At 39.0% G+C, this 12,962-nt stretch overlaps 1 protein-coding gene across 1 annotated transcript in view; it reads left to right on the plus strand.

The window, feature by feature from the left end:
• The first annotated feature begins 8,144 nt into the window (after positions 1 to 8,144).
• The window catches only part of NAV3 (neuron navigator 3), a 261,611-nt gene continuing 256,793 nt past the window's right edge, over positions 8,145 to 12,962 (plus strand). Inside the window, exon 1 of the mRNA XM_031047935.2 lies at positions 8,145 to 8,589. Coding sequence (XP_030903795.1) covers positions 8,347 to 8,589 — 243 coding nt within the window. The 5' untranslated portion in view covers positions 8,145 to 8,346. The remainder of the gene's footprint in view (positions 8,590 to 12,962) is intronic.

The raw sequence follows: 12,962 nt of genomic DNA on the forward strand, positions 1-12,962 counted from the left end.
TGGTCAAAGTTTTTTATCCATTGACACACAAGGCCTGTCTGCCTAATATTTTGCAGGTAGAGATGAGTGACTCTCTGCCAGAGCTCCAAGCTGGCCAAGCACAAGACAAGGGTGGGAAGCTATAATGAGTGTGGTGATAAACCCCAGTGAAGAAACACTGCTAAAAAATGTGGACTCTGTGTAGTGTTATCATAACTCCTCAATCAGAGCAGGCAAATCACACAAACACATAGGCAGAAAGAACACATCAAAACAATACAAAAATCCTAGTGTGACCTCATGGTACTTTCCAATATATGTTCTTTGACTAACAACTCGAGATCCATAATGGCAGTATTAGCCAGAGCAAGGATCCATCACTCAGTATTCTGCTTCTGCCCAGTAGCAGTAGAATATGTGCAAGGGAAGTGTATGGAAATGGGGCATACAGAATTATAGAATCATTTATGTTGGAAAAGACCTTTAAGATCAACAGTCCAGCTGTAAACCTGCCATTGCCATGGGGCATAATGCTTCTCACAGTACACCCATCCAGCATCAGGGTGAGGTAAATGCCAGATTTTCCAATGGGAATTGTAGCAGGGAAGGTGATGTGATGGTGATCTTGTAATTCTTTACCAAGAACTACAGTATTTGTCCATACTTTTTGTTGAGTTCATTAAGTTTGCCAAAGGAAATCACCTATAAAATGCCTGTCAGTAACCCCTGAATTAGTACAAATCACAGGAAATATAGGAGAAATATGAAATACTCATGTGCTTGCAGAAAATGAAAATAATGTGTGTGTTGTAGGAGGCCTTACATAATAAGAAAATTAGCTACAATGACTATCTGCAAAGACTAACAGGAAACTAAAGCCATGGCTTTGATTATTCACCTATACTGATAAGCAGTGAGGAATAACAGGCAACACTATGTGATAGTTATGACTTAGATGAAGGTACAGAGAAGCAGGCGGGTAGAGGCAGTATAGCTAGCACAATAGCTATTAGAAATTGCGGGTGATGCAAGCCAGCACTGAATGAGTACCGTCTCAGAGCAAGAAGGAAGCAGACAGTAGATTGTGAGTCAGAAGTGCTCCTCCAGCTGCAGTGCAGCTCACACTTAAGGTCAAATATCAAAGCTAGTTCCTGAAAATCTATCCATCTTTGTTTTCATGAAGTTTTCTTTAGGTATTATTGTAATTTTCTATTTTTTTAAAACACCTATTGCTAACCTTTCACTCCTAACCATTTTCATGATTATTAAAAAAGTTGTTCTTTTCTTCACTGCTGTCTGGATACACTTATGGCAGAGCAAGTTTTCTTCGTATCTCCTAAACTCTCTGTGCAGTAATTTCCACTGACTGCAGGGGTATCTGCTGGTGATAGCTAAGCTGATTGACTTCAAAGTCTCTTACTGTTGTTGCCGCACTGGCCAAGAGTCTGCTCATGACTGTAGCAGATGTTTCTAAGCTTTTTCTTTTTTTTTTTAAAGTTGCTTCTTTTTTTTTTTTTAATAGACCAATGGGAACCTTATGGAGCAGTTTTTCACTACAGTCCTGAAGTGAATGCCAGCGCAGCTAGGATTTTGAAACACTCTATCAGATCCACCGCACTCATAACAGGAAAGCAGATGAAAGCATAGGTTTGCCACTCTGCCAGCACCTGATGGTGGATAATGAGCGGATTCCTGTTCAATCTCAGTTTCTTTATCTTAATGGGTTATTTTTTACAGTTCGTTGGAAAATTTCACAGTAAGATTATTCTCTGAAGAAATTTTGGGTGCATATTCTGAACAGTTCACACAGTATTGAGTCAGAACAGCTTTGGTTAACCCACAAATATTGCCAAATTCCCTCTCATCTAATGAGAACCTATAAATGTCTCCTTAGCATCATAAAATATACCATAAGGATTTTAGGGTGTATGTGCATTGGGAGAATTTTGTTCTAGGAAGATCTGTGTTGAGAGCAGTAGTGATTGGAGAGAATTTTTCGGGAGAGGGGGGAGATAGTTTAAATTTCAAATGGAACATAGCTGCTTCGATTAATAACATTAATAAAGATAGATCAGGAAATCTGTTCTTTACCACTTCCACAGTAAGTAATGTTATCATTGTTATAACTGAATTGTGTCTACTTTAGACATTTTTCCAGTAACTCTAGAGAGAGATGGAACACTTAAACACTTTGAGAAGTGAGGGAAATGATCCTCTGGCAACACAGCACTGAAGTCCAGTACCTGTAATGTATCCTAGACAGAAAGATATAGGCAAGCAGTAGCTGAAATCAGTAACTTACCATGGCTCACCAAAGGTGATACTAAGCCAGAAATCCTTTCAGAGACAGACAGCCAGGTGGGGAAGGGAGCAGAAATGCAAGAGAGAGAAGTTGCCTGACAGTGGCCATAAGGATGCTGGAGAAGCCAGTGTGCCTGCTATGTATGGCATGCTGCACCTTGGAGAAGATTTGTAAATGAGAAACTGAGGAAAAAGGGAAAGAAGGAAAGAAAAGTTGGCACTTCAATTCTTAGGGTGAGTATTAGCTTTCAGATTAGTTTTTGCAGATTGAAAACACTGGGGAAGTTTCCTTGTTAGCTGCAGTTAACAGCCATTTTGAGAGTCATCAGTGTTTGCTTGGTTCATTTATTTAGAAAGGAACAAATGGATTATCCTTATTTTATTACTCTTTTCCTCTTCCACCTCCCAAAGAGGAAAGCTGATGCATTCATTAAGCTTTACCAGGTGGCTGTACGATCTAGCCAGTAGGTCAGCGTATAAGTACTTACATAGTGTGTTCAGTTCCTATTAGTCCTTTCTTATCCTTACAGAATTTTTGTTTACATTGCCCAATCCTATAGTATTTAAGCTTGATTCCTTTAAGCCAAATACTTAATGATTAAATGGAGTGCATAACAAACAGAAATAATTATAATTTTTAAACTACATATATGTATAAACCAGAAAAATCCCTGTTTGAGTACTGTGGCCCCATATAGACTTAGGAAGGTCATTTAGCCTTCCACTTGGCTATATTATAATATATCTTTCATACTTCATGAGGAGATACACTACTGAATTATGCATAAAGGTTTGAAAACATCTGATGGAAGATGCTGCAAAAGTACAGCATGTATAAAAATTATAAAAGATCTTGTCACTTCTATCAGTTAACGCATTCACAACCAAAAATGCCTGGCTGAGCTTTTAGAGGACCAAATCATTCAGAGGATGAAACAATATCCTTGTTTGAAAGTTGTCCTCTTTGAAAAGCTTTCTCAAACATTCAGCCAAAGCAGAAGGATTTCCTTTAGGAAGCCGGATGCACCTTTTTCTGTGACTGTAAGTGGTCTTTGGATTATATATCTTTGGGAATTCCAAACTGTTAAGTAAAACAATAGCAGCTTACTCAGTAGCATTTCATACTTGCAGATAGGATTAAATACTTACTACCTGTCTTACCTTGAGACTGATGGATTCATTTAACTTTCGTAATAACAAGAAAAATGCCAGTAGAATGTTGCTGTAAGCATGAGTCCGAACTGAGCAATTTGATTCATTATCTGACACACTGAAAATATTTTGTTACACCAGATACACAGTGTGCTTCTTGAGTTATAGAAGTCTACACCTTGTTTACCTTGGTTTATTAAATAAACCCTAAAAGATGTTTTCTCCAGCATCTTCAGTATTTTAGCATTGTTGGTCGCTGTCTGTCCCCAGCTGGGGAAAACTTTGCTTCACCTGAAATCAGTACACACAAAATTGTGTGATTTTATCGGCACATTCAAGCTCATTCAGAAGTAGGCCTGGCTCACATAAGCTATAGACACAGCTGTTACACCAGTGGGACGAAGTAGGGAAACAGCTCAGACCAGACTTCTGCAGTCTCTGGATCCCTGACATTTCCTGTTTGACCCTGGACACATGCAACAGCTTCCTTGTCGCTGATCATAAACCAAAAGGAGCAAACAAATCTCTTGGCTCCACTTTTGAGGCAGGTGTCCCTTCTCTTGATATTTCCTGTGGTCCCGGAGACACTGCCAGCTGTCTGTTCAGTTCATGTGAGCAGTTTATCTGGGGGCTGGGAGTACACATGGGGAGCAGCCTTCACGGGACCCATTCTGGTATCAGATGCAATGAAGGAAAGGAAATTTATGCTGGGGTGTTGTGCTATGAATGGTTATTCCTGTTAAGCCTTGAGAACAAAAATTCACATTAATGCTATAACTGAAAGACACCTTAGATTTCAGGTATGTTTACTCTTGTGATGTGAAATAAATATTACAGTATTTTCTGTGATGTGGGGATTGTTATAATGAGTGCACACATACTGTCTTACTTTGAGGTACAGATCATTCATCTGATTCATGATTGCTGTAAAAAACATTGATTGCTTGACACTTCAGAAGTCATGTTTTATTGCCAGATTATCATCATTTTTATTCCTTATTAGCTAAAGAAATGGCCCTGCCTTCAACATTTCAGTGGAACTGCCATTACTTTTGACAAGACTACTAAGAACTGCGTTTTGACCTTTGCTCTGTTTCCTCACTTTTTGATCTGTCTTTCCACTTTTTATATAGCGTCCCACTTGAAATGTTGTCCTCTGTTTTTTTCCACAGCTCAGTTGTCTTCCAGCTTCCTCATAGCTCTCTAAGCTTTCCTGCACAACTTTGTCATTTCCCTTGTGTCAGGGCTTCAGTCATGAGCTGTGTTAAGCTTCCTACATCCTGAATCGAAATGGCTTGAAGATGTATAAGCTGAGAAATGTCTAAGCAGGTAAATTAGAAAACTACAGGTCTTCTCTCTGTACAGTGTTTAGCCTGACCTCGTTCTATGCAGTCCCTTTTTAGACATGTCTGTATCAGCTTCATGTAACCAACTGAAGATATGTGTCCCTTGTTTCTGTCAGCTATATCTTTTTGCTCACTACTTTCTATAGCCTTCCAAGAATACTTCCCTTTGCTCCCCCCAGCTTGACATACCCACCCCCCATGGAAGGCAGTTTGGTGTTTCTTTCACTTCAGTAACCCCAGGTTATAGCCACTGCTTGCAGCTTCACCCCTGGTTTCTCACGGGTATGCCTTCTTTTATTTTGGACACTATTCATATGTATATAAATCATCCTCATTCCTGCTCTTGATTCTTTCTGGCAGCTCTGCTTAACAGTCACTTAGCTCCCCCCCGCCCCGAGTTACCAAGGACAATACCACCAAACTCACACAAACTTACGCTGCCAGCAGGATGCCAAACAAGGCACCCTTCTTTGAAGCATCCCACTTTGGCTTTTCTGCACAGTTATGCCCTGTTCCTCGCTTTATAGAATGCCTGCGGGCCTAGGCACCTTCTTCCCACAGTGCCATCCTCTGCCTGGCCAGCTCCACCATTAGCACCTGTGACTGCTGCTGGTTCATTCAAGCTTTATCCTGTGCTTTCCTGTTTGCATGGAAAACACTGCTGAAGTTTATCTGTTAAGTATTCTCTCCCCTCTTATCCTTCTTAAACTCTACATTCATTATAAGGTACACAAAAGCCTTCCAAGTGAAAAAATGTAGCTAAGTGATTTCTAAAAATAACAGATGTTTGTTTGTTTATCTTTTGTTTAGAATTAGAGAAAACAAAAACAGGAATACCAGGCTTGCAACCAGACTTGTAACCACATTTGTGCCTATGGAGTGTTATTACTGTTTTCTTCCATTATTTTCCCCAGTTCCTGCAAATAATCTTGTAGTTTCTTATTTGCATCTCTGGTAGACCAGAAGCACTTCTGAGTTTTATCATTGTAAAAATCCTAAATGGGGTTCTGAAATTGATGGCCCTGACCTGGTATATTTAATAATTATTTTGAAAGAGTAGCGATTATTTTGGAAGAGTAACACCACTTCACATCATTGTTTCCAAACCCTGTTGGTTATATATTACAGACAACTCTCTCCTAGTAAGCTTGCTTACTTATTCCTTTTAGGGTTTCTGTGCTGGGAAAATGGGTTGCAAAAGAGACTGTGGGTATCATGACCTCATCATTTGTATTCAAAAGAAGAACAGCAAGATTACCATAATGCATTACTTTGTAAAATTATAACCCTGAGAAGTAATAAGATTCAATTACATTTTTTTGGCAAAGTTCTTCTTAAGAAAGTATCTGTCTCATGACTAGTTTGTTCTTTGTCTTCATCATTGGTTAACAGTCCTCATGAGGATTTTTCATCTCCTCAAACCTTGCAAGAGATAAATCCCTCTTTTCCTGTGGTCCACTTCAGCTTTTGCATATGTGCACTTTCTAAAGCATTAACTGTTAACAGTTGTGCCTAAGAAACCTGAATTCCTTATGTAGCCACAGTGCTTTATGATGCTGGAGAACAAATGCGGACCGCACAAGGAGCTTTCTTCGCCTTTGCTCTCCACAAGACCTGAAATGTCACACCAAACAAAAATATTCATTTGAGCAGAGTGGTGGATCCTGTGAGCTGAACTTGTCTAAACTGCAGAGCAGTTACCTCTGTGCAGTCTTGCATAAAGCCTGTTGCAGCTGCTGTTAATGGTGGCAAAACCAGAGAGGAGAGGATGCTGAAATGGGTTAGCTGATCCTCTGTACACACACTTCAAAACTCAGGAGATTCCTAAACCAGGTCACATTCACTCCTACAAACTACAAAGAAGAATGGGATAGTTTATAAGTCAGTAGAGAGTTGAATTTTTAACTAGTGTGTCAGTGTGATCTCTGTAAAGGAAAGATAGAGGATATATAGAGGATATATTACTGTGTATTACAGGTTTTTTAATTCTGCAGAATAATTTCAAAGGGTGATTTAAGAGGATCTTTTTAGTCTGCTTCTCATTTACTTTGTTTTCTTTTCAATGCTTTTTCGAATTCTTGCCATCTTTAATTTGAGAACTTAAATGCCCAGAAGGCTCTTATTTTCTGTGGGGCTTAAATCTATAGTGTTAATAGTACATACTATTCAAGGGGTCATAGTTAATACCATGTAGGATATTAGTGGCAGAATAGGATTCAGGTCTCTGTGTTTTGGTTTGGAAGAGATAAAAAGAAAAATAAATAGTGGAGCATTTTTATCCATAATTCTGGGTGATACAATCCTATAGCATCTAATGGTGTGGCATTTCTGCTTTTTTTTCCCCTTATAATACTGTTGCAAGGGTTCCCTTGCTGTAGGCTCTCAAAGGAATTTACAGTTGTCCTTTTTAGTAAGTGCTTATGCTGCTCAGTGATTTGGACTGTCCATCGTGACTCATTTTATAGCCTGCTCTGCTTGCCTATCTGTCTTGTATTTCCACATACAAGGATCTGAGGCTGCCAGCAAGACTATTTCTCTATTTCTGTGAGCAACAAGCAGAATCGATGCATTGGACACGGGCTTCATGGAGCTTTAAATGTTTTTAGAAAGGGAAGTGTTAACCTTGAATAGATGACGTTAGCACCACCACCAAGAAAGAAAGAAAAAAAAAACCCAACAAACGAGCAAGTCAGAAAAGCTGTATTGACTAAATCTTCTAACAATGCTTGTGATTTTCCTATATCCTGCCCTGTGTTTTTGTATGGATTTTTCATAGCACAGACAGACGTTACCCACACTGTGATTCAGCGTCTGTGCCTAGCCACCCTCTTGCACAATTTTAACCTGATTTCACGGGAGGAACAGGGAATGAAACACCGTAGCTCGTGGTTGTCAGCAGTGAAAAATAGCCAGGAATCAGACAAACAGCTTCATTGCTGAGATTATTTCCGGGATGAAAACTCTTCCAACAGCTGTTTGCTTTGGCCACTAGTCAGATCCTTTTTTTTTTTTTTTTAAATAAGAAAAAAAAGCGGTTTGTTTTTTGTTTGGTGGTTTTTTTTTTCAGATGTGGGCTGGTTATTTATGTAGCCAGGAAGAGGTCTCTGCTTCCAGTGTTGTGGTCTCAGAGCTGTTTTGACAGTTGGAGTACAGGGAGGGTTCATCTCTTCTCTCCCTCCTTTTCTCCCGTCCTTCATTCACTTAACACACAGACCTGGAATGCTGTAGGAAGAAGAGACAGCGAATTTATGAGTTCTTTAATCCCAGACAGGCAACTCTGTGGCAGTTACCTTCAAGAAAAGTTCACGCCCCAAAGGAGCGTTTAGTCTTACAGAGCCACTGACTCACTGAGCAGTGTGTGTGAGTGGCTGCGAGGGAGAAGGGGAGAGATGAAGGAAAAGTTTTGCTTCCTTGTGAAACTCGTATTATTATTGTTTTAAGATGTTTTTGAAAAGATGACTGCTACTTTTGTTTAAAGTATTTGTTCTGGAATTACTGAAGCTGGAGTCTACCAGACTGAGGTCAGGAGCATTTTCTTTGGCAGAAGGAAGGTACTTTTATAGAAGCCATGCCTGTACTTGGGGTTGCCTCCAAGCTAAGGCAGCCAGCCGTAGGGTCAAAGCCTGTTCACACTGCCCTCCCGATACCCAACCTTGGCCCCACCGGCTCGCAGCAGTACTCACCAAAGTCTTTGGAGCTTACTGGGGCAGAGAGCTCGATGCTTTCTTGCCAGCTTACGTTAAAGTCAACCTGCGATTTTGGAGAGAGGAGAGCGCTTCAAGGAAGAACCCAGGAGATCGAAGATAGCAAGGTTAGTTCTAAACTTTAACTGTGGATCTGAATTCTCAGAAAATGTTGATTTGCTCATTCAAAACCTGACAGAAACCTACTGCATGCAGAATTTGGGGGCAACTGGGTAAACAGACTTTTGCTGTCATCACTGAAGTCACATAGCAGCCTTGGAAATTTGTTTTACTCAGTGTTACTGTTGGAATAAATATTCTGGTTTTAAATGTAGTGTTAAATGCTTCATAAATGCATCTTGATAAGGATCAGTAGAATCTTAAGTTGAGAAAAATCATTCCAGTACCCAGTAACCAGAGTAATGACATGACAGGACTTATAGTAAAAAGAAAAACAACCCCTCTTGGCTGCTTCATGCTATATTATGAAGTTTAAAAAGAGCTCTCACGCCCACACCTATTCCCACAGGGAGGCTCTTTTGAAATAAAAACAAGTAATTGATTTTCTTTTCACTTTTCAAATGATCTGGCTGCTCCTGCTGCAGAACTGCTGAACCAGAGAAACAGCTTCTCAGTGCAAAGTACCTGTGCCTTTTCTCTTCTGAAAAATAGCTTCTTCCTAGTCCCACTCTACCTCTGATTCAGTGTGGCTGAAAAAATAAAGGTTTGTCTGAAATAGGATGCTTAGGGCTTTTTCTTTTGTAAGAGGAGTGTGTAAGTCTTTTAAAGTCTTATTTAACAATTAAACAACTTCTGCTTGTTTTTCTACAAGTCTTTCTGCTGTAAAAACATTTTTCATGCTTTGAACACGAGTATTGACTTCTTTCTTGTCAGTAGTATATATTCCTGTAGATGTTTCTGTCAGTACACCACGGCTGCCTGTGTGATTTAACAGCTTCAGCAAGAAGTGTTATGTAAGGTTACTTTCCATTGCTTTTCTAGTACTTTTGGTTTGTGGAACTGATTACCACACTGAGATTAAATATACATTTGTAGTTCCTTCTTATTTAGTTTGAGGACACTTGAGTGTCATCAGAGTTGTTAAAGTGGCAAGATACACATAATATATGTACTTGGTTTTCCTTTGTTTTTAGTTACTGGGTTAATTGAGTATTAGTGGAGAAAGTTGGTTTTGTGGTTAAGGCATAGAGTTGGGATACTGAACATTTGGTTTCCTTTTTAATCCCTGCCACATATTTCCCCAGGAGATTTTGGTTATGTCACTTAAATTTTCCCTTGGAGTTTTCTCTATCACCTCTTCCTGCCTTCCAAAGATGATGCATTGGTGGTCTCAGACATGCTACATGGAAATACAAAGAGGGAACAGACTGTTCATCTCTTGGTTACCAGAAGTGATGAACAGCTCTTTTCTATGACATGAGTGTGACATGAAGATAATAGTATCACTTTTCAAGACAATGTGACTTTGCTTCATTGCTTATTTTTAATAGAAAATATTCTTTATGTTTCTTCTGTAATGGTCTTTAATGGATATCGCACAAAAAAGGAAATTAGATTTGCAAGTACTGTTTTCAAACAAACAAATACAATTACATTGCCTACAGAGGGATGTTTCTTGATTCTTTGAAAAAGTGTGGGGAAAGATATAAAGCATCTTGTCTTCAGTGTTTAAACTACTTGGGAACTATTAATGATTAGCATGAAACCTAATAGGAGTCACAGCCTTCCAAGGCATCTTGTCCTGAGCCCTGATGGAGTGCTTGTGAGTAAAAGTAACAGGCTAGATGGATTCAAATTGTTCTCCTAATTTGCCATTACATGTTTCATGGGTTAGACAATAATTGTAATCTTAGAGACTGTTTTTTAAAGGAAAAAAACATAAACCAAACCAACCTCCAAAAACCAGCCTACCAGACGTATCTTTTTCTCTTTCTGTTATCAATGGAAGCAGCTGAGCATGTTTAAAAGATGATCCTTAAAGAGCAAGGCCTGTTTGTGCATGTGATGGTCTGAACACCTCCCCTGGCCACCTGTATTTACAGAAGTGCTGAGCATTCAAGAGATTACTAATTTCTGCAGTCTTTCTGTATTCCTCCCTTACAAGTGCAACATTACCTGTAAAGCTTAGTGGGAGCTCTTGACCAGTTTTCTTCCAGGCATGTGTTGTGAAGGATGCTTTTTATTCACCTTTTAAGCAATTTTCATGAAATCTGTTTGCCAAAGTAGTTTGGGCTATAAGGTGGGTGGTTACGATTAAGAAATTATTTTTAGGCTTTTCTCACTAGTAAGAAAATACTTTAGCCTAAAAGTATTGATTACTTCATTAGTGATGAAGATCCATGCCACCCCAGTTTCCCAGTGCCTGGTAGCCCCAGAAGTATGTCCAGGTAATCTAAGCAGTCGTCCAAAGCACAACTTTGAGAGAATTCTAAGAGTTAATGTCTTTTCAGCTTTGATGAGCAGATGTGAGTTCTGCATTACAAATTGTGGTGTTCCAAAGCTTGACCATTTCTGTGTGCTGTTTCCAATAGACCTTTGATTTATTTGGTTACCAAACATATTAATCATCATGTGATGTTCCTACATGGTTCTGTGGTAGACAGTATTGTACTCTGGGGACGTTTCATTATAACAGTGATCAGATAAAAGGTCCTTCAATCAAAATGTAGTGAACACCTAGTCTGAGTTTCCAATTGAGAGGAAAATCTGCCTACGTAGCACACTGCTTGTATGCTTTTGTTATATCACTAAATATGAGGCAGCACAGATTTTTGAAGAAAAAAATATGGATATCTATCTGCAAAAGACAGTGGAACATATGAACTAATCATCTGGTTAACTTTTGTCCTTGGCTGCTGGACTGCAGCCTTTAGCATTACTTTCTTTGGTATTTTATACATGCTGCACCATGGGTCATCAGCTTTCTCGTCCTGTCTGGAAAGCACTTAGGTTGACATGTGTAGTCACTGTGACATATCCTGTTGCTATCTATAAGTGCTAAGGATTCCAAGATAAATTTGGGTTATACATGTCAATACAGTAGGTCATTGCCACCAGCTGTTTCCTCTATGGCCCTCAGTCTCACCAAACCTGATTGTTTGAGACTTTTGACACTTGTGTTGGCTTTCTCACACAACTGTCTTGCCAAGGCTGGTTAGGAATACAGTTGGAAACATCAGTTCTCTTTTCCCTAAGTGTCTCTCCCATCTCACATGATTTTACTGCACTTATAGTGTTGGTTGTTTTCTTTTTTGCAGACATGGTGCAGTTTGAAGTTTAATACAAGTGATATTGCTATTTTAATAGAAACTGTGGTTGAAAAATTTTGACTTAATGTTAAACTTTTTGTTAGTTGGATAGAGCATAGTTAAGCTGAGGAAAACAAATAATAAGCTGTTAATGATTTTAATTATTCACTGTGCAGTTTATTCAACTACATTTTAGTTCAAAATTTGAATAATTTGTGCTTTGGTACCTAAATCACACACAGGTCCATGTGCTTTCTTGCTAAACCCACTAATGTTTAAACTGACTGCATGAACATTTATGATGTGAATAGTCATGCAAAATACTTGAACACAAGCATTCAGAGCACATTCTTTATCCCTGAGTATCATATAGACAAAAGTTTATTCCTATATATGTACACAGGAAAGGAATCCAGCTGCTGGATATGAGGTGAAATTCTGGCTGTCTTTGAAGCACATGGAGTTTTGCTGTTCAGTTAGACCATAGAGTGTTTTTATGCAAGCCCACGTCTGAAACCACCAATGTATTTTGTAATATTTTTCTAACTGTGGGTACAGTATTATTTATATTTCTGTCACCACTCTTATACTGCTTGCTAAACTAATGAGACCAAAATTATCAGATCATGCCAGGCTGCTTTGTGATACTGTTCTAGTTCTAGAATGTGGTATTAAACAGTAACAAAATTAAAAAGCTAACAAACTGTCAAACAGTATTGCAGAAGTGAAAATGAAACAATGGCTTAAAACTAAAGAAATGGAAAAATACTTTCTTTGCAAAACCAACTTATTTTTGATCACTGATTGATAACTCTGTACCATATTGACCCGTAGTAAAATGCCAATGGCAACAGAGTTTTGTTCTAGGTCACTATGATTGATTTTGGCTACCCTCACACACTCGATGCTTTAGTCACAGGGGCACTGCCATGAATCCTCTCTGTCATAAAGCTGAGTGGTTGCTGGGAGTCAGCACCCTTGCTAGGCGTACGGGTTTTCTGGCCTGACTTCCTGGGGCTGCTTGCAGTGCTCTGCTTTATGCTCCCAGAGGTTTCCTCCCATCATCAAACTTTCTTCTTTCAAGAATACTGTACCATCATTTTCTGCTGCCAAACTGAATTTCATCTGAGCTGAATCTGGTATATTAATTGTAGTGTTTTGGTTATATGACTCTGATGGTAAGATTTTAGCTGTCTTTCCTGAGTTAATTTATTCTTTTACTGTCATATTAT

This window comes from Melopsittacus undulatus, chromosome 5 (genome assembly GCF_012275295.1).
Source record: "Melopsittacus undulatus isolate bMelUnd1 chromosome 5, bMelUnd1.mat.Z, whole genome shotgun sequence".
In the NCBI taxonomy this organism is placed as follows: domain Eukaryota; kingdom Metazoa; phylum Chordata; class Aves; order Psittaciformes; family Psittaculidae; genus Melopsittacus; species Melopsittacus undulatus.